Source organism: Chiroxiphia lanceolata, chromosome 6, assembly GCF_009829145.1.
Source record: "Chiroxiphia lanceolata isolate bChiLan1 chromosome 6, bChiLan1.pri, whole genome shotgun sequence".
In the NCBI taxonomy this organism is placed as follows: Eukaryota; Metazoa; Chordata; class Aves; order Passeriformes; family Pipridae; genus Chiroxiphia; species Chiroxiphia lanceolata.
Window position 1 is genome coordinate 56,906,871 of NC_045642.1, and position 20,082 is coordinate 56,926,952.

Below are 20,082 nucleotides of genomic sequence, written 5' to 3' on the forward strand. Positions count from 1 at the left end.
TAGTTCTTCTCTGCCCACCTTTTCAGCCTGTTGAGGTCCTTCTGAAGGGCTGCACAACTCTCAGGGTATCAGCCACTCCTCCCAACATGAGAGGATGGTATGTATTTTTGATTCATCCTGCAGTGTTATATTTTAAGCAATAAAATGACACCCGTTTGCTGATAATCAATATCATTTCATGGGGTTTGGGACATGGAGACATCCATCAGGGACTTGGTGTCTTATTTTAGGGGCAGATAACTTAAACCATCTTTAATTCCATTTCCCACTGTGCAAAGTGCAGTGTTGACCACTGATGCACTTACCTCAGAAAACCCCTGTGAAGCTCACTTGAAGAATGAAGAAGCTCCTTGTAATTAAGGAGCTACACAGATGCTAATTATCATGATTTGGTGTTCTTTCAAATGCTGCTTGAAGTGGGGACTTGAGTTTTTAAAATATTTTTATGCTAATGCTTTATTTGATTTTTTTTCCTAGAGATTTGTTGAGTGTTAAATGCAATGACTTCAAGTTGAAGCACAGCACTTCTAATGGAGTGCCTGACCTTTCCACAACCTCACTGAGCAGCACCAATGAAACTTCCATACAAGCTAATTAAGAGACTGGTACAGCACCAGCCGGGTGTACCACTAGCAGCTTAACTCTCAGCTGAGAGGATGAAATCCTCCTGCCCTCCCCACACCCACATCTCACTAACAACGATGGATTTGGGACCTAATCAGGCATTAAAACAGAGGATTAGTGATCTGCAAACCGCAGTGATCACGACTCCATTTACAGGGCATGTAGGGCACTGGCAAAAATTACCAAGCGTGCTCTCAGTAAATTAATGTCTGCATACCTGGAAAACCTGTGTGGGCAGCAGAGACTGTTTGATTTAACATATGTATATGGCAATTTTGAAAAATCAGCACAAAAAGCAACACAAAACAGGAACTTAATGGGAAATTATAATAGAGCAAGGTAGGTGACTGTGAAGCACTGAATACAATTCTACTCTGATACCACATCCCACTGCCATACATTTAAATAACCACCTTTCTGAAGATGTGGGATATGTAGCATCCTTCTTCAAGCTCTAGAGGGTTTAGGGAGCGTGGGCCCCACTTTCACCTGTGTTCAGAAGAGGTACCATAGGGAGAAGATATGCTCTTTGTTTTTCTGCTTTGACTACACCCATGGCAAGGAGAGATTGAAGCACAAGAATATAGCACTAACAGAAGCAGGAGTTGGAGGTTTCAGAGCTCAACAGATGTGTAATTGTCTGCCTTGAGGATCCTTTGCTTGACTGAATTGATCATAAGAAGCAAGATCTTTGGATGTCGATTGGCTATGCCCAAAATAATGAATAATTTGGTGCAGTGTCTGTCTCTCTGAGGACTGGGCTCACACATCAATCTCTGGAAGGTGCTGAATTCCCTCCTTCAACTCCTGCAAGAAGCCTTCCTGCAGGATATGCGTGCAGCAACTTGGTGGCTCTGGAAGGAGACACTGTTTTGGGGCTGTGACATCTCTCCAGAGGCTCCAGTAGCCAGTCTGACACCTGGAATAGCTGTCAGCCCTGCTGAGTAAAGGAAGGAGCTGTTCTACCATTTGTTTTACACAAACATGGAAATGTTTGTTTCATGGCTTTGAGGCAAAGCCATCCATACTGGGCCAGGACTTGGCAGACAGTTCTGATGTTGTTGATATTTTCACATAGCTGCTATGTGAATGATTTCTGCTGCAGCTTGTAGACCCTGTGGAGTTGCTTTTAGAGGTGTGGCACCACTCCTGGGCAGTCTGGTGATATTTGTCACTTCCCTGCTGACCCGAGCCCAGAGCTGTAATTCCATCAGAAGCTTTGTCTCCCCTGCCAAGCAACCTGTATAGAAAAGCAGCACTCACTGCATTGGAAACAGGGGTATGGATACAGGGGTGCTGATGCCAGCTACGGTGGGGAGGAGGTAAAAAAGGTATTTTACAGTATGATCTTGAGGGGATCTTCTGTGGGATACAGGAACCTTGGAACCTTGGAGCCACACCAAAGCACTGCCACACCTCCAGATCCTCCACCATGGTGACAAGTCCATGTGAGCAGCTGCTGCTGTATTGTGCTCACATAGTTGGTGCATGTCTGCTGTGCTCTCAAGGCAGTGTAATGGGACTTCAAGAGGATCACCTTTATTCTCATGAGATCTGTTGCTGGCCAGTACTCTCATATTAAGAGCTGTCATAACATTAGTAATCTGCTTCTACCAGCAAATCCTTCTGCTACCCAGGAAACCTTCGTCCCTCTCATGCCACTCTCATTGAATAAAAAGCAATACCACTTCCATCAGGGGCCCAAGTCACAGCTCTCTGTGTTTTCAGGAGGCTGAAGGCAGAAGAGAGAACAGTTGGCAGATGGATAGTAAGAAAAAGGTCTGATAAAAGAAACGAGAGGTTCAGCAAGCAGGACTGGCAACAGAAGGGAAAGCAGCTGAAGAGAGGAAAGGATCTCAAACTAGAAGTATGAGTGGATGATGCAGTGGTGGCAGACTTGAAGGCTGGCAAAAGCTGGTAAATAGGAAGGTGCCTGTGGCACTTGGCCTTTTATATATAGGCACAAGAAGCACTTCAGGATCTTGTGGGAGCTCTGAATTGTTTAAGTCTTCTCTTAGCACATGTGCTGTGTAAATTGCTGGAGGGTCCTAAAGTAGTGCAGCCCACATATGGATTTGGAAGACAAAGTTACCCTGAAGTGCCAGAGTGGAATGGCATTTCTCTGCCTTTCCCCAGAAGACATCTAGTTTGTGCTCCCAAAATCACTCTGAGAACCAGACTAACCACTGAAGCAAATGTGAGCATTGCTTTGAAGCCACGCTGCTGGACCAGACAAAAGTGCTCAAGGCAGCCACTGAATCCAGGGCACAGACAATTCTTGCACACCTAAGCTTTTTTAAAAGGTAGATTACAATTCCTTTATCTTCCACACCTGACAGAAGAGAGGGACCTAAAGTATACCTTACGCCTCCTGGCACAGGATGTAGAAAGATGTAGATCTTTCTACACTGGCAACCCATCAGTGAAAGGGAATGGCTTTTCTGCGGTCAGCACATAAAGCTGGTGGTCCAATACCTTTTTAATGCGGAGTGTAGACGGGATGAGTTACTTCCCCTGCTCAGGAGAACTAACAGATGTGTTGTGTGCACAAAAGACAGACAAGGGAGAGCTGCCATCTGCTGTTGGAAAAATCCTGGTTCATCCTTTAGCCCAGGCACTGCTGACTGCTGCAGTGGCTCATTGATGCCAGTGACTCCCATCACACTGGTTTAGCACCCAGAGAAATATTTCACAGTGGGAGCAGGGGATTCACACCCTTTGTGCACTGGGGAGAAGTAAAGTTTGCCCTGAAGAGCTGCTGTTCCCACGTCTAGCTCAGGGAAAAAGATGATGGATTTGCTGACCTTTTGAACCATCCATCCCAGCAGCAAAGCAAAGTGGGAAGGTATGGCAAGCCCACTGTGCCTCCAGGGAGGAGTTTAATGGAATAATCAACCACATTTTCAAATGTAAGCTTCAGCTAATCAATTAGATCAGTATTTAGACCTGAAATCTTCAGTGGGTTTTTAATAAGTTGAGCATTCTTTATTACTAAGGAAATGAAAGAATTGCTGAAGTCTCCTACACTTCTAAAATCTGGATACTTGGGTTGAAAAAAAATTATTAATCATTGACTGAAAAGACAGCTCATTTATTTAAATGTCACTCTGAGTCAAAGTTATTTATTGACTTCTGAAAACATGTTTACTTCTATTTTCTTAATGACATTTTAAGTCAGTTTAGCTACAAGTAACTTCTTATTTTTTACAAGAAAAAACATCCAAGTATTTAATACAAATTAAGGAAAATATGTCAGTCCTTTAAATGGCAAGCTAATCTTGTTTAATGCTTCATTAAAAAAATCCTGAAACCAAACCAAACCAAAAACCCTGAAAATGCTTCATACAAAGATATTGCTTTCTTGCTTTTTTTTTTTTTCCTCCCAGGAGAAAAAAAAGAATGAAGACAAAATCACCCATGTCATTTACAGGGGAACCACACAATTCAGTATTTCAGGACCAGATCTTTCACAAAGAGATAGAAATTCATATTACAGCAGCATGGTGCTGGTTTGACCTGAAAGTAAACAGTTTTCTGTTATTCTGTTGAATTTTTTCCCTGCAAACTGGTATTTTTTCAAAGGATAGAATGAAAAAGAGGATAATTCTGGAGTGTGAGTACTAAACGCAAATAGTATTCCAGTGGGAATGGTGATAGAAGCAGTAGTAACAGTTGCAGACGAGTGTTCAGTCAGTTCAGTTGTTTGCATTGATGAATTTCTGAGCAACTATGTTCTCTCCTAGTAAATACATAAATGTGAGTGTCTAAATCTAAGCTTATAGTCCACGTCTGAAGCTTTTGGCCTATTTACCTTTTAAATAAAGACTGGGTTATTTAAAACAAAACAAAACAAAACAAAATAAAAAACTCAAAACAAACAAACAAAACCAAAAACCAGCGATAGTTCAAAAAGAAATTATTGATTTAATACAGTAATTATGGTGTAAACCACAAGGCATGGTCAGACAAAATTGCAAGATTTTTTTTTTCCCAAACAAATAACAGGAATTTTATTCCACTGTACTTCCGAGGGGAAAATTCTTAATCCAACTGTGATGATGCTTTTAACTTAAACCAGTCTATCAGAAGGTGTCATTCAACAGGAGCTGGGGATCTCAGCAGCAGCTGTCACACTCATGCTCAGCTGGCCTGAGTCCAGAGGAGCAAATTCAGAGTAGGGCAGGTGAAATCCACTTTGCAGGGTGGCTGTGCTTCACACTGACCCCATTTGATGTGAAAACATGTACAAAACCCGTGTAGGTTTTTCTTGTAATTTTATGGGTTTTCAGCAGCGTTTGCCTGAGAGCAGAGGCAGCAATGGGAACACCCAGCAGATGATGCAGCCAATTGTTCCTCTGCAGGGACCCAGGGCTAGCAACTGGTTTTCCCAAGGTGGGTTATAGGGTGTGCTGGAGAGAAATAAACAAGTGTTATGTGGCCAGTCCCTAATAGAGTTACTCCTGTTACTCTGGGAAGGAGGCACTACAGTTTCCTTCTGTTCCTACACTGTGTTTTCTAAGGTCTGTGCCAGCTTCTGATGCTCCCCAGCTCTTCCACCACCTTGCTCGTGCTGCTGCAGAGACACCTCGAACTTGGCAGGGCAGAGAGAGGTTTGCAAAACGCACACACCTTTTTCTCTCCACGTGCAAAGCCTGTTAAAGGAGAGGAGCACCTCAGCCTCTGCACGGTCCGTTTGTAGCATTTTCCTTAGAGAAGACAAAGGCGAAAATGTGAAACTGAGCAAAACTACCTCAGTCGCTGCAAAAATGCTGAGCTCCCTTCAAAATCAAAGCGAGAACTGGAACCCTCGAGGTCCCCGCAGCACAAACTGCGGTGTGGGACGATGACGCCATCCCAGCAAGTGTCAGACGCTTCGGGGCTGAATCACAGTCTCGCCGAGCTGGTCGGATATCCTCCGAGCTGCAGGCTGCCGCGGGATGGCCACGGAGGGTAAGAAACGGCTCCGAAGCAGAAAGAAAACAAATTAAAAAAAACCTTTCAGACAGTTGCCAATAAAATCTTTTTGGCTCTGCGTCTGGGCATCGCTCCCAAATCCAGCCTCTCGCCCTTGGATAAAGCACTACAGCCTGGAATGAGAGGCAGATGCGTGGGAGGAGTGCATTTATCTGTGTCTGGGCTGGAAAACATATGTACTATAGTGCCTAGAAAAAGCTTTCTACTTTGGGCCTTGCTCCAGAAAACCTTTTTCCTTGCTTTTACAACTCTCCCCTGTTCCTTGGGACTACGCAGATGTTTAACCGAGCCCGAGGACAGGGAGCTAAGAAGTTTTCTCTGCGTCCTTCCCTCTGCCCCCCAGTCCTGGGAGCAGCCAGCCTTGGGCACGGCGCCTCCAGCCCACGCGTCTGGTCCTCGGGAGGTGGGAGGGATGGGACGGTCACCCAGGCCGTGGGGTGACCTGTCTGCAGCACTGTATCCACACCTTCTGGCTTTACCTATTACGAGTGGATCAAGCCCCAGCCTCAGCAGAGGGGGTACAGTCTGATACCTTGGGGGGCAAAAGAACAGAGGGAGAGAGAGGAGATCCTGAGAGGCTGTTGCTGGCCCATTCCTGCCTTTTTGCCGTGAGGTTATATTTCTGGGTGGGTTGATTGTCACTTTTTTTTTAAATCCGTATCCCGGAACTTTGTAAGTATGTGAGAATTCTAGCTAAATTTTACTCTCAGATTAAAATCAAACAGGAACCACCACCATCAAACTGCACGTCCTTAGCCTGCCAGGTCGCAGCAAGAAGCTGGTTGGGGGGGTGGTGGTGGTGTGTGAAGTTAATATTTTTCACATCACGGTTTATAAAACCAGCTTCTTCCCGGCGGGCAGGAGCTGGTTCTGGTTGGAAGGGCGGCTGTAACCCAAGGGATGCGGGTGCGGACAACCCGGGGCGAGGCTGGAGAGCCGGGGAGGCGCTTGTCAAAGCAAAGGGGAGAGAACGAGGGCTCAGAAAGTGCTGGGGCTCCTCTGCCTTTGCTGCTCCCGAGCGGAGGGTGGGAGGGCTCCGCTGTCCCCGGCCGGCTCCGTCCCGCCCCGCACCGCCCCGCACACCTCGGCCCGCCCCTGGCGACCTGCCGGGCAGCGGCGGCGGGCCCTGGAGCGGCGGTAAGGCTGTTCCTGCACCCAACAGGGGAAAACGCGGCTGGAGGAGCCGCCGGGGGGACGCGGGTGGAGGAGCCGCTTCCCCGGGGTGAAGCGCCGGCGGCTCCGGGACGCGCATCCCCTGCCCTGCCCTGCCCTGTCCCGGGGGGCCCCACCGTGCCCCGTGTCCCTGGCGGCGGGAGGGACCTGCTGCCTCCCCGGACTATGCCTGGGCCGCCTCCGGGGGGAACCTGGGTAAAAAACCCACAAAATTTGTTCTATTAAGCACAGAAAATACCTAAGAGCGGCCAGAAGTGGGTTTAGTGTGTGTTCTAACCTGCCCCCCCCCCCAATAGCTCGGAAAAGTACTCGAGGAGATGGTGTTAATCTAATGATAATTAGTTAATCTATTGATAATCTAGTGATAAATGCTAAAATGATCACCACCTGTGTCATCTGCAGATGCCAAACTGAACTTATTAAACATGGCTCAGTTACTCAAATAGTTGGAAATACTGTATTTTTATAGGATCACAATCGAATGGGGCAGCCCATGCAGACAGAAAGAGCGCTGCTTGGGTGTGCACGAGGTGGATGAAATAGTTACGGAAAATGTTTTTGAAGTGTTGGATTTTGTCTATAGTTATTTTGGTTTGTCTCCTGTATACTCAGTACTGAGTTAATATCCAGCAACTTCTGTTACGTATTTGCTGAATATTGTTCACTAATTTAATGGTTTGTGGTGTGGGCAGAGAACTGAATATAAATTTTAAATAATTTTGCCTACAGCAACTTTCAGTGGATAATACTGGAATGTGTTTATTTTAACCCAAGCATTCTTTCTCCGACCTTATCAGCGATCTTTATTCCTACGCAGCCCTTATCACAGAAGTATTTATTTCTAATCCTTTTTTTGCAGGCAAATATCCTACACAGAAAGTGAGGCTGAATTACGTGCACATGCCGATTACTGGAGGAGAGGCTGAAGGACATCCTGTTTTGATTTAGCAGTGTTGTTATTCTTTGGGGTGAAATGAAGAATTTGATTTTGTTTTGGAAACACTCAGATTTCTAATGCAACTGAACTTCAGTAACCTTTTTGCAGTGCAGATTTCGACAAATTAATTTTTCTCAAACAAAGATGCAGAACCTGTCAGTAGCAGAAAGTCTTACTAATACAGACATGTCACACCAGGGGTCTCCAAAAGACCTGGCATCTGAAGCAGGTGGTCTGTCTGTCAGTGGAAGTGACTGTAACTGGAATGACAAGACAAATAATGAAGAAATTATTAATCTTGAAGTAATGCAGCAAAGCCTCCCTGTAACGAACAGCAAAGGGGGAAGTTGTGATGGGATTTCTGAGAGCAGTCTTAGTACCTCAGAACCCAGTGGTTCCTGGGGTGATTTTGAAGGCTTCAAGGAGTCATTAGACAAATCAGAGAGATTCAGTCATAATCTTGAAGTTTTGGTGAAGTCAACAAAACCTTTTGGAGCTGACACGGAGTTAAGCAGCGGACGCTGTAGCCCTTCTGCTGCCCGGTTCTGTGCTGAGCCACCTCTGTGCAGTGGGATACAGGAGGCTTTGGGCTCTCTCAATGAGGTATGTGTTAATAGTAAACCAAGGACCAGAAATGTTTGTGTTACGGCTTCCTACATCTCAAGTTTTGTATCTGTCTTCTCTACAGAGGGTAATGTTGTACAGCAAGAGAAACTGTCAAGCTGCTTTGCAGCTAACTCAAGTGGAACAAAAGCAACTTCTTTACAATGTTTGACAAATACTTAAGTTGTCCTGCTGGAGAGCCTTAAAGAATGTAGTGCACTACTTTGCTTCTAGACACTAGGAAAAAGTAAGCATGTAGAAACCATGAACCCTGCCCTGAAGCACATGCAGGTTGAAACCTAGACAAGAAAGAGCATAGGAAACAAAAAATTGGGAAGGTGGGTGACAAAAGCAGAGTGGACAGAAATTCTAAGAGTTGCCTGCAAGCTTACTGAAGAAAACCAACCTAACATTGAGTTAGAAATTGGTAAAAACAATTACTTTTTTTATTTAATATACTGCCTGAATAATATCAACAGTCTTTCAGGAATTTTAGACTGATGGTGGTAGGAGTTAATGACACGCACATGCACACATAAAAGAATAAAAATATTTTATTGTAATTTATTTTTATAGCATAGGATGTTACATTCTCTCCTATGATGTTACAGGTAATATCCTGAGTAAATAATGTAATGTATCCTTATCAGCAAAAACAAAGGTTCAGGTAAAGGGTTAGACCTTGTTGCGATGAATGTGTTTCCATAAGGACCAAACATGCATCACCAAAGGGAAGGAAAGTAACAAAAAGGGAGAGAGAACATGAAAATACAGAGCAGCTCCTCTCCATTCTTACTACTTTTGTCCTAAATTAGAACATTTGAAAAAAAAAAAAGAGAACAATCAACTAAGACTTCCATGGGGTTAATCTGTAGCAGTAATAACTTACTGCTTGTAGTCTGTTAGATGAGCTTTAATAGGTGTAGGGAACTGGGGGTTTTCTGGAGACAGGTTTTCTTGCCCTTGCCTAGGAATTTTACTTGTTGCGCAGGTATTATTTGGGAAAGCACAAAGATGCTGGTGGAATAAGCTGCCCACACTGACTGAGTGGAGATACACAAGATACCTTGTTGTTGACGTGCATAAACAAAGAACTCAAATTTTTTGTAATGCTGAAAATGGCGGACAAGAAGTCTTCTGTTGAAAAAAGAGAGTATTGTAATGATTGAAACTGGAATAGAATACAGCAGGTTGCTTGGCTTCTTTCCAAAAGCAATAGATCTTAGTCTTACCTAAGCATTTGCTCTATTTTGCATCTATTAAAGGCAAAAGGAAATGTCCAGTACGAGCTAAATAAGTTAACCATCCTTAGAGTTTCACATTGGCTTTTCTTGTTGAGGGTAGAGAAACAGCTGCAGTGCTGAGAGAAATTTGAGTGTAGAATATATGTGTAGCTTGTTCTTTATCCCTGTGCTTTTTGTGTTGTTTGTTTGAGATCATAAACTCTTTGGACTGGGGCTCTGTCTTCCGTGTGGTCAATAGAAAAAATGCCAGTTGGGTTGGAGGGACCTCTATGGATCATCTGAGGTCAGAGGTCTGACCTTCAATATTTATGGCTATCATATAAATTAAACTATGTTGATCTGGAGCAAAATCGCTTATCTTGAGATGGAAACAATCGCTAATTTCCTTGTAGTAGCTGGATGTTTTGCCTACATAACTGAACACTTAAAGGATTTTTCACGAGCTCTTTAAATACTGGCCTTTGTGAGAGGGACAGGTGCACGTGTTTAAGCCCTGTGGTGTTCTGATATAATGGGATAGAGAGGATTTAATCAGGAAGCACGGTTGTGAAATGTGTGCATTCGTGTTTTTATAATTAGTACAAAGCTACAAGATAAGTGGAAATGTACCCAAATATGGTTTTAGAAAGACACACTGAAGTAGACAGTAATAAAGGTAATAAAAAACCGCCTGCATTTTTCATCTGGCTTGACTATACTGTAAGTCAGTGACTTGTATGTGTGTTGGAGAAGCATCACAGGCTCTGAGGAGATACTACAATCGAGGTAGAGCTGTGCTTCCCTTGATGCACACTCCCTGTGGCTGTAATTGCCCCCCATCCCAAAGCCAAGAGCAGCTGCCTGGCTTTTCCTTAACTCCCATCCCATTTCAGTTTTGGTACCTGCGAGGAAGTGTTTTATCCTTGACCATCAATGCTTCGCAAGTTTGCTTTCACAAAATTCTGCTTCTCAGGCATCTTTCAGGATCCTGTATGTAGTATCTCTGGTGTAAGTTGAAATAATTTACAAAGTGGTTGAAAGTATTGTGACACTTTGGGCAAGATTCAAAGGATTTTACTTGGGAGTCTCTGAGTGTCCCAGCAGCTGCTCATCAGGATAGGCATTTTAGCAAGGCCCTGCTTCAGGAAGGAGCAGCGTGGGGCACAAATTCTGTTCCTAGAAGCAGGCTCAGAAGTACAGAATCCTTCTACCACGCATCATTAGATTAAATCCATAGTCTCTCAGTATTCACTGCACTTGTCTGAGTTCAGTATAATAAAACTGTGGAAGTACCTCGGTTTATTTCAGCTGTTTCAATTACAATTAAATGAAACTGTCAAAATACGGAGTATCCATACTTACATTTTTCAGACTGAATCGTTGCTTGCTGGGCAAAGAAAACAAACTGACTCGTTCCATTCTCTTGTTTTCACACGATGTTGCTGCTCCTGGATTGCAGTCCCGTGGAGAGATGGTGAAGTCAATTAATTCCTTTTATTTAGAAAATTGCAGTAACTCCTTCTTTGAAGGAATAAAAGGACACAGCTTCTGAACCAGACGGCGTGATAACATCCCTTTAGGATAGGGTGTAAATTATGCACATTTTCCCTTGTATATGTATTTCTTAGTCATCAGATAACCCTGTTACTTCCAGTAGACCTGTTTGGATCACTCCTGTGGCTGTGTTCAGTCTCTCAAACTTCCTCCTCATCACTGCTGGAGGAGGAACAAGTATGCAAATCTGGCTCTGATTTTTAATATGGAAAAAGTTTGGTGCAAATGCAAAGATATAGAGACATCCTCACCCCAGCTTTTCCGCAGACCTGCACAGTGCAAATATTTACTGGTAGCTGTAGCATTTAGCAGTTGTGTTACGTGTGGCTGAATTAGGAGTATTTGAATACTGAGTTAGCAAAACAAGCTTTGGAGTTGATGTGTGTGTCAGATTTGTCCTGAATTATCTGAGCAGAAGAAGGAGTGCTAAATAGGCAAACCAGTCTATGATTTAGAAGCTGGGAAGTTGGAGACTAAGGTTCTTCAGAAACTCTTGGATTCTTGCTTCTCCTCCTCTAATTCTACGTAAACACTCAAAATGTTGAACTATGGGCTCAGTCTCTCTGTGCCAATAATATTAATAAAAATATTTAAAACAATAAGACAATCTCCAGAAAAATTGTAGTCTTTGGACTAGGTCCTTCGTGAACTGTGGGGGTGACTCGTATAACACATGTAATAAAACTCTCTTTTTTTTTCTAGGCGGACCAGAGCTATGAGGATATATTTAAGTTGGGCTTTCCAGAAGTCTTTGTATCACAGTCCACAGAAAGCATAAGAAGCCTAGAGCAAGTGCTTGATACAAATAATGAAGATGTTGGGATAACTGAACTTCTGAAGAATCAACTTTGGTAATGAGTTTAGATCAACAGTTTAAAAAAAAAAAAGTTTCTCAGCAATCTCAGCAATTACACTGTTTATTTCCTAGTGTAAAAATCAGTGGTACACTCAAAAATCTTTCTTAACACTACACTCTTCATCTTAGCAATTTTGTGCTGTATTGTTAGAGGAAATGTTTTAGCCATTAGAAAACAATGAAGGGAATATATCAAAATTACAAATTCCTGCTTAGGGTTTTTCCTGCTGTTGGTGTGCCTTCTTATGACTAAGCCTCTGGAATGCCAGAACCCAACAGGCAGCCTGTTCTTCCTGTTTGCTTGTCCTTTCTTTACAGCACATCCCACTTATTTCTTCATCATCGGAGGCTGCTGCTTCTACCAACAACCCACAAGCCTTTTTTTTCCCCCTTCTATTTTCCCAGTTGGTAACTTCCTCTCACGTTAAACCAGATGTGCTTCAGAATCTGTGTGCATCTGGCTTCTTTCCTGGGTTGTGTTAATAGCAATTATCATCATTAACTAAGATTTCTCTTGCGACAGCTGGAACACTTCTAGATTTGTTACATGTTTGTGAAGGATCAGCAGCTGTTGAGCAGTATTGTAGTTACTGAACAGTATTGTAGTTATTTTTGCATAAAAAGGCTTTGTATCTAGAAAATTGGGTCAGACCATACTTGGGAAAGGTCCTAGGACTCAGAAGAAATGTAGTTAAAACATTTAATGTGGGCATCCTTTTGGCAAGTTCTCTGCATACGCGTTATATTTTAATCAACATCAAATTGTGGAGAAATATATATATAAAAGGGACTACAGTATTATATGAGAGTACCAAGTACAGACAAAAAAGCCCTGACCTATTGTGATTAATAACTCAGGTCAATGATAACTACATCCTGTACTCAATAAAGTCCAAGTGGATTTTTATATGTGATGAATGCAATGTGAGAATCGAAAATACCATGTGGAGAGAGCTCTGTAATTCTCACCATTTCAGCAGTGAGTGCCTTTGGCTTGGTTTGTAGCACAGGCACATCCAAAGCAGGTGCAGGTCACCCACCTGAGCAGCAGGTGCTGCAGAGCAGAAGTGTGACCTGTGGAACAGAGAAAGGTTTGAGAGACAGAAAACGCAAAGTGCAGAACTAATAGGGCTGAACTCTGCCCACATTTCACAGAAGCAATTGAATGATGTGAGCTGTTGGCATATAACACTCTCTGAAATGTGCTTCTGATGCCCTTCTTACCTGAAGAGTCATGTTGACTTACTGTTTCCTCTAATTGTCATGCAAGGTAATTAGTACATTGGCTTGCTAGTTTGACCGAATGTAGAAGGAGTTTTAAGGTAAGTTGCTTTTTAGATCGAGGTAGGGTAGTAGACAACTGTATGTAGGGAAAATAACAAACTTATTTACATTCACTGGAAACCTCGTACAGCTTATAACCTTAAACTGTGTTTTGTTTTCTAGGATCAATTCTGGAAACCTATGGAGAACACTTAGAGACTCTGATAACACCCCCAGCTTAAGACATCCCTGGAGTAAATCTCATTGCCAAGAAAACCTTCTGAGTGTTCTTGGAATAGATGCAAATCAAAAGGTAATTGAACAGTGGTTTGCCAGTATGGCAGCACAAACACTTGGTTAGGAGTCTGGTCCTCTCTCAGCTATACATGCAGATGCATGAGGGACTAGATCTGGGTGAGTAAAAAAGGTTTTTTTTACAGAGAGCTTTTTAAAGTGATAGTTTAGTGTTTCCTCATACTTATGTGTAAGTAACCATGAAATTGTGCAGGATCGAACTTTGACTGTCTTTACATGGAACTCTCCCCTACATAGTGCCCTGTTGTTAGATGGTATTTTGTTATAGATGGAGAATTAGCATTCAAGTGTGTGTGCAGTAGGACTGTTTACTTTTTTTGCTCAGAGTATGAGAAAACTGTTAGCCTCTAATATCTTTCTGTTAAGTGAAAATTAGACTTGAATCAGGGAGTCTGTTAAAGTAATTACTGGATGTTTTTACTGTATAGGAACTGAAAGTGTGTTCAGCTTCCCTTTTCCTCAGATTATTCCTCTGTCTGCTTTTGCAAGGCTTGAGGGAGAATGTGTTTTAAATTGAATTGAGACCAAACCAAGAGTGTTGAAAGATCTCAAATAAGAATGTCTCTGTTTAATTTCTTGTTTTGAGAAGGTAAAATTGTCTCAGATGATTAAGTATTCAGTTATTTAGTTGGGATCAATTAGTCACAAGTAATTTTCAGAAATAACTGTTTCAGTTGATATGTGATTGCTGAAGCATGGGGTTGGCAAGCTACTGATTTTTTAGGCATATTTGACTTTTCATGCAAGTTATATACAAACAGAACAACAGTGCTGAAGGTAGAAGACCTATTCTGCACATGTAAGTCATTTTTATAGAATTGTGATTTAACAGAGAGAGAATAGGAGACATTTATCCAACACAGTTAAATTCTCATTCTGTTCCTTTCTAGACCACAGATACAGCAGCATTAAATCAATGCTTAAACTTATATCATTACTTCTTTTCTGTTACAGGAAAATTACATTGCTTTTAAAAATACTGATAAAGATATATTTCTCATCAATGTTTTGGCATTAATTAAGGCTAATTTTAACTGGAAATTGCTTTTTTATTAATGGGAGTCACAAATAGATTCATGTGAGTAGGTAGAACTGGTTTTAGCATAAAATTGTTTTAATGCAAAGGGGATAACATGATAAAACAGCTTCAGAAAGTAAAATTTAGTGGTGGTTGTTATTTGAGGGAAACTTCTCTTTAGGTTATATACTTTGAGATCAGACAGAAATGCATAAATAAATTCATAAATAAAATTTTTTTAAGGACATTTCAGAAAACCAGGATGATATTTTTGAGGAATCAAATGTCAAAGATAGTGAGGACTTCAGATTTGATGGATTCAGTATCAATGACTGCAAAGCATTGATCCAGACCAAGGTAAGAATTGCTCTGAAAGAACTACAGAGTGTATTTTACATGTTCCTCTCTGCTGTAGCCAGCTGTTCTAGCATATGTCCTCATGTAATTGTTTGGTCCTGGTGTAACTATTTATATATGGAGTTGTTTTTTGCTCTTTGAAACCTCTCTAACAGCTTTAGAAAGGGTACCTGGGCACTTGTTTGTTTCTTGCTAAAGCAATGGAAGTTGGAAGGAAAATTGTGTTGTTTTGGAGGAATATTCTTCATCCAAGGTCCCTCCCCCAGTAGAGAATAAGCTTGAGCAGCTGTTGTTGCTGTGGACACAGACAGTCTGAGGCACACTTCCGTTGCTCTGTTTCATTCTGTTTACTGCAATGGACAGTGAAGGTGTGTAACTGCTCTGGGAACCTTGTACATAAGAGATGATAGGCTGGAGATTTGAGAAATAAAGAACTAAAGGAGACTGTCCAACTTATTCCTCCATAAATCAGTTCTGCTTTCTTAATTGAGTACGTGAGGGAGGGATCACAGTGGCTGAATCACACTTGGAAAGTGTAAACAATAGAGACAGGGTTCAGAGAAAGGAGAAGTGGCTTAAAATAGATGAAGAAAAAGTAAAAGTGAAAGGAATCATGGTACAAAGTTAAGGTAACTGGGCAAAATTTTTTTCTGGAATAGACTTGCATTTTGGGGTCCCAAAGTAAAATTCATTACAAAACATATGTTGCCATTTAATTTTAAGTAAGTAAAATCATATAATGGGATGTTTTCCACTTATCTTCCTAGCTGTGTCTCTTCCCCCCCCATGCTAATTTTATTTTTATGAATATTTATGAAAGTTAAGTTGAAATATGCAAGCTGATTAACTTTCTGTAGGATGGAAAAAATTAACTTCGTTTTACTTTTTCACTCAGCTTTCTGTATCACCAGACTCCAGACACGGTCACCTTTTCACCTGTAACCTCTTTTTGAAAACCACACCATCAAATGAAAACACACAGTATATAACAATCCCAAGGAAGAAGCACCTTTTCACTACTAACAACCTAAAAATGAAATTTTTCAGTAGTGATGTTTGCTGAACTAAATGCACTTTTTAGCCTTTTGTTTTGTTTTGGTTTTGAACTGAATGAGGTTTACTTTAATTTTGTTACTGACTTGGTACTATAGACTACAGATGTTCTTTAGGAAAGTGACCTATTGCTGTATATGAGGTACCTAAAGTCACATTATTAAAAGAGATTTCTCCTCTTTAGCTGTGAAGTTAAAGGTGTAATTTTGTCCTGCTAAGTTTTTCTGCAGAGTTGTCTCTTACAGTAAACGCTGCAGCTGCTATCACACTTTAAAGATACTCTGTTGGAGTATCCTGAACTACTGACCTTTCAAGCCTTAATGCCTCTTCAGTCAAAACCTTCCTTTCCCTGCCAAAATCTACACACAGCTCAGGTGTGTTGTAACGTGTGCCTTGTCACCATCTCTGCTCATATTTGGTCCAGTTTGGATCAGCTGAGATCTGCTGCTTTGCCACTGCTGGATGTAATGAGAGGAGCCTTCTACATCTGGGATCTTCCACTGGGGTTTAGGAAAATACAACTGTGTTAACTTCTGTCTGGTAAAGCCTGCTGTGGTGACAGGGGTGGGGGCAGTGAAATGTTTTGTCCTGGCGTTGGTTTCTGACTGAAATAAATCACCTCGTTGAAGCTGATTGTAACAGGACTTGTTGGATTCATTCAGCCACACTTACACCATGCATAACCAGCTTGTTAAAGCTGAGCAGTGTTGTAGTTTGGGACTTGCACTGCACAAAAATGCTGTAAATTGCTGCTCTTTTAAAATTTTATAGTAACTATTGACTGTTGCCCGTCTTCCTGCAGCTTGAGTGCCACAGGGGATGGATGCACTTTGCTGTCATTCAGAGAATCCATGGTGCTCCCCTGCCAACTGCAACAGCTTTATTTATTCATTGGTAGTAATTTTTACACAAGTTACTAATCTATTTGCTGCTTTGGCTGTATGAAAATTTTATATGGCTTTTTGTTTTAAAGAGTTGGTTAGCACTGCAAGTGATATTTTACATGTAAAAAGCAGAAAACAAACTTGGGTGTTCCAAAACTAAGTCAGTTAATTATTTAATAATGTGCCTATTCTCTTCTTAGAATTAAAAATATTATAAAGCACTGACAGACTTCAACCCTTAACCTACTAAACTGTTCAACAATGACATTATAATTGCTGTAATAACTTTAATAATGCTTATGATACTTAGTGCTATTAGCATGGGACGAACTGTGCACCGGTTACTCAGTATGTGGAGCAGAGCATTTGGAAAAGTGCTGGTTGAAAGTGGCTCTGCAGCTTCCCTGGCCTTGGAGGGAGTTCTGCAGTGCCAGCCTGGAAACTCCATGTGGATAGAAGAGCAGGGTTAACTTCTTCAGTTAACAGTAGATTTGAATTAATTTTCAATTTCAATTGTATTCTTTCAGAGCAGCTAAATATGTATTAAATAGGTTGTAGTCATAAGCTCACAAAAATAATAGATTGCCAAAAAAGGGTGAATGTATAGTTGGGGTTGGTAATAAACATTATTAAAATCAATTATAAGACTAAAATCCCACTTTTTGTGCTTTCAGACAAGCGGGGCTCTGCAGAGGGGCTTTAAGGGGCAACCTGTAGTGTGTGTAGCACTCACTGATGCACTGGAGCCCAGACTCTCTTTCCCTCTGGGGTTTCAAGTTTGCCTTTGCTTTTGCTAACACTGGATAAAAGTACTGAAGAATGTTTTGCACTGTTACTCTGGGAAAAGGATGAGTATGTCATCTCTCCCTCATAGTACCAGGTTTTACAGCCCTGTACAAGGTACGGAATGGAAATTAAAAAAGGTTCAGCCTCTAAGATTCACTGGGATAAAAAAACTACTGGGGTTCCAAAGGTGAGAGGCTCCACCTTTCAAGGTCTTTCTCTTTTGGGCAGATGCTTTGAGCCACCTGAGCCCTAACTGCTGCATAAGAAAACTGAAAGACCTCTTAACTCCTGTTTCTAGCCTGAGATTAATGAGTTCACCTCTTCTAGGGAAAAGAGCAGCAAAATTGAAATTACAAAGTAATTCGATTCTGCTTCAAGGCTGTGGAGTCCTGGCAGCCCCCCAGCCCTCATCAGAATTTGGACACGATCTGTCTATTTGGTGGTACCCACAAAGAGAAAACTGGACTCTCTCAAGTGACAGGAGATCACTTTCACAAACCGAAGTGTAGCCAACCACTGTCAGGCACACTGCGTAGTGAACAGCAGCCTTGCCTTCTGTGGTTATCCTGGGAAACAAGGGGTGCCGGAAACCCCTCTGGCGTGTTTTGCACAAATAGTGGCTGTTGATTTCCTTTAGTCATTTCCTTGTTCCTGCCATCCCCAGCACCCGGCAGAACGTGCCAGCAACAGCCGCGGGCCCTCTCCTGGAATGCACGGCTGCACCCAGAGGCACCAGGGGCCTGTGCTGTGAAAATGGTGCAGGGAGGAAATAAAACTTCGTGTCTTAGTACGTTTTAAGCTACGAATTTCATCATTTCTCATCTTAGTTGTGAGCTCTCAGCTGTGAAATCCTGAGTTTTTATGAACTAGACATGTTACTGTACTCTGTGTTTGCGGAAAGCAAATACCACAGATTTCTGACATTTGCTTAGGATTTTGAAAAGGTGAAAACAAGAGCAAGGCAAGAGTTTTGGACAGCAGGGCTAGACAGGAATGCCTTTTTCCTCTGCTGAGATTAGAGGGAAATATACCCACAGAACAAAGTTTTACAAAGTTCCAATCAGTGATGTAATTACTGAAATGCTTCCTTTGTGGAAGGAATGCTGTAAACAGCTTTGCAAAAAAACCTAAAAAAAAACCTTAATTGTGAAAGACTGAAAATTTTTCAATGCAAAAAGAGATAAAAAAGGAGGAGAGACATTCAGACCCCAGGATGGTTTCTAAGTATACCATTAAGTACACCATTGGTTGCATATGGAGAAGATGGAGTGAAAAACAAACAAAAGAAATCTTGTAAAAGCTTAACAGTTTTTTTCAAAATGCAGACTCATCTAAAAAGATCGGTTTTCATAGTTTAAAAAATGGGACTTCCTGGAGTACTCCTACTCCAGTTAAGACAGTAGAGGGAATTTGGCTAAAAATGAGCTGCATTCAAATTAATTGTTAAACCCCAAACTTCTTTGTGGATATGAGTTTAACTTTCCAGATCCACTCTGGAAGATTTAAAGAGAAGCAGCAATGCAGCCAGCAGATGCAGCAGGCTCACTGCAGTCACACCCAGAAGTTTCTGCTGCTTCTACTGAAAAACGGGTGAGAACCTTCAAAATTGCCATCCCATGGCATAGTCTGGGTGCCAGAGCACAGCCAGTGTAGCTGTAGCTTAATGCTCTGCTGGGATAAGCGGGGTCCTAATGAGAGGAAAAATGTATGGAATGAAGTTGCAACATTCTTTTCTTTTTCAATTCAGGCGAGCTGTGAATGCTGGGCAAACCCTGAAATGCCAGAAATCTTCCAGCTTCCCTGAACATCTGCTTTAATAACACACACTTCTACAGACACACTTCTGTGACTTCAGATAACTTAATTCTTCACTTCTAATATTGGTTTTTAATAACTCAAAATTACAACTCATCTTCCTCGCAGAACTAACAGATAGGCTATTTTGTGTGTTTTACTCTTGCTTGAGCTGGGAAATTAGTCTTTTTAAGTGTCCCTGCACACAGAACACAGAGCTGGACAGAGCACTCCGGGTAGCACCAACATGTCCCCAGGCAGTCGTGTTTGAAGCAGCTTTGCACTGAGCTGAGCTGCTCTGCAGTTTTAAGCTCAGATCTTTCAACCTGGCTAAAATCTATATAAGTGTATGAAACCCTACACTACCTTTAAAGAATCTCAGCTTGACCCAAAAGCAATACTTCAGAAACATTTTCCTAAAAGGCTGAGCTGCAGCACCCCCTCATAAGGCAGCATTTTCTACTGCCACTGGCACAAGCTCAGCTCTGTGCTGCAGCATCTGCAGTGCCTTCTTCCTCAGTAATGAGTCAGTCACTATGGCATGGTGGTCACAAAATCAGGTTTCTGTGAAGTTCCTTCTGGACCTGTTTTTACCCTCTGGTCAGCAGGCTCCAGGACAAAAGGCAGGAAGAATTCCTGGTCTGTAAGCAGCAGCCAGTGCAGTCTCA

At 42.0% G+C, this 20,082-nt stretch overlaps 1 protein-coding gene across 1 annotated transcript; it reads left to right on the forward strand.

The window, feature by feature from the left end:
- The first annotated feature begins 6,690 nt into the window (after positions 1-6,690).
- CLBA1 (clathrin binding box of aftiphilin containing 1) lies at positions 6,691-16,580 on the forward strand. Its single transcript, XM_032691129.1, has 6 exons — positions 6,691-6,735; positions 7,631-8,311; positions 11,791-11,939; positions 13,391-13,520; positions 14,784-14,897; positions 15,793-16,580. The coding sequence occupies exons 2-6, from the start codon at positions 7,853-7,855 to the stop codon at positions 15,958-15,960; spliced, it is 1,020 nt and encodes a 339-aa protein (XP_032547020.1). The 5' UTR covers positions 6,691-6,735; positions 7,631-7,852; the 3' UTR covers positions 15,961-16,580.
- The last annotated feature ends 3,502 nt before the right edge of the window (positions 16,581-20,082 follow it).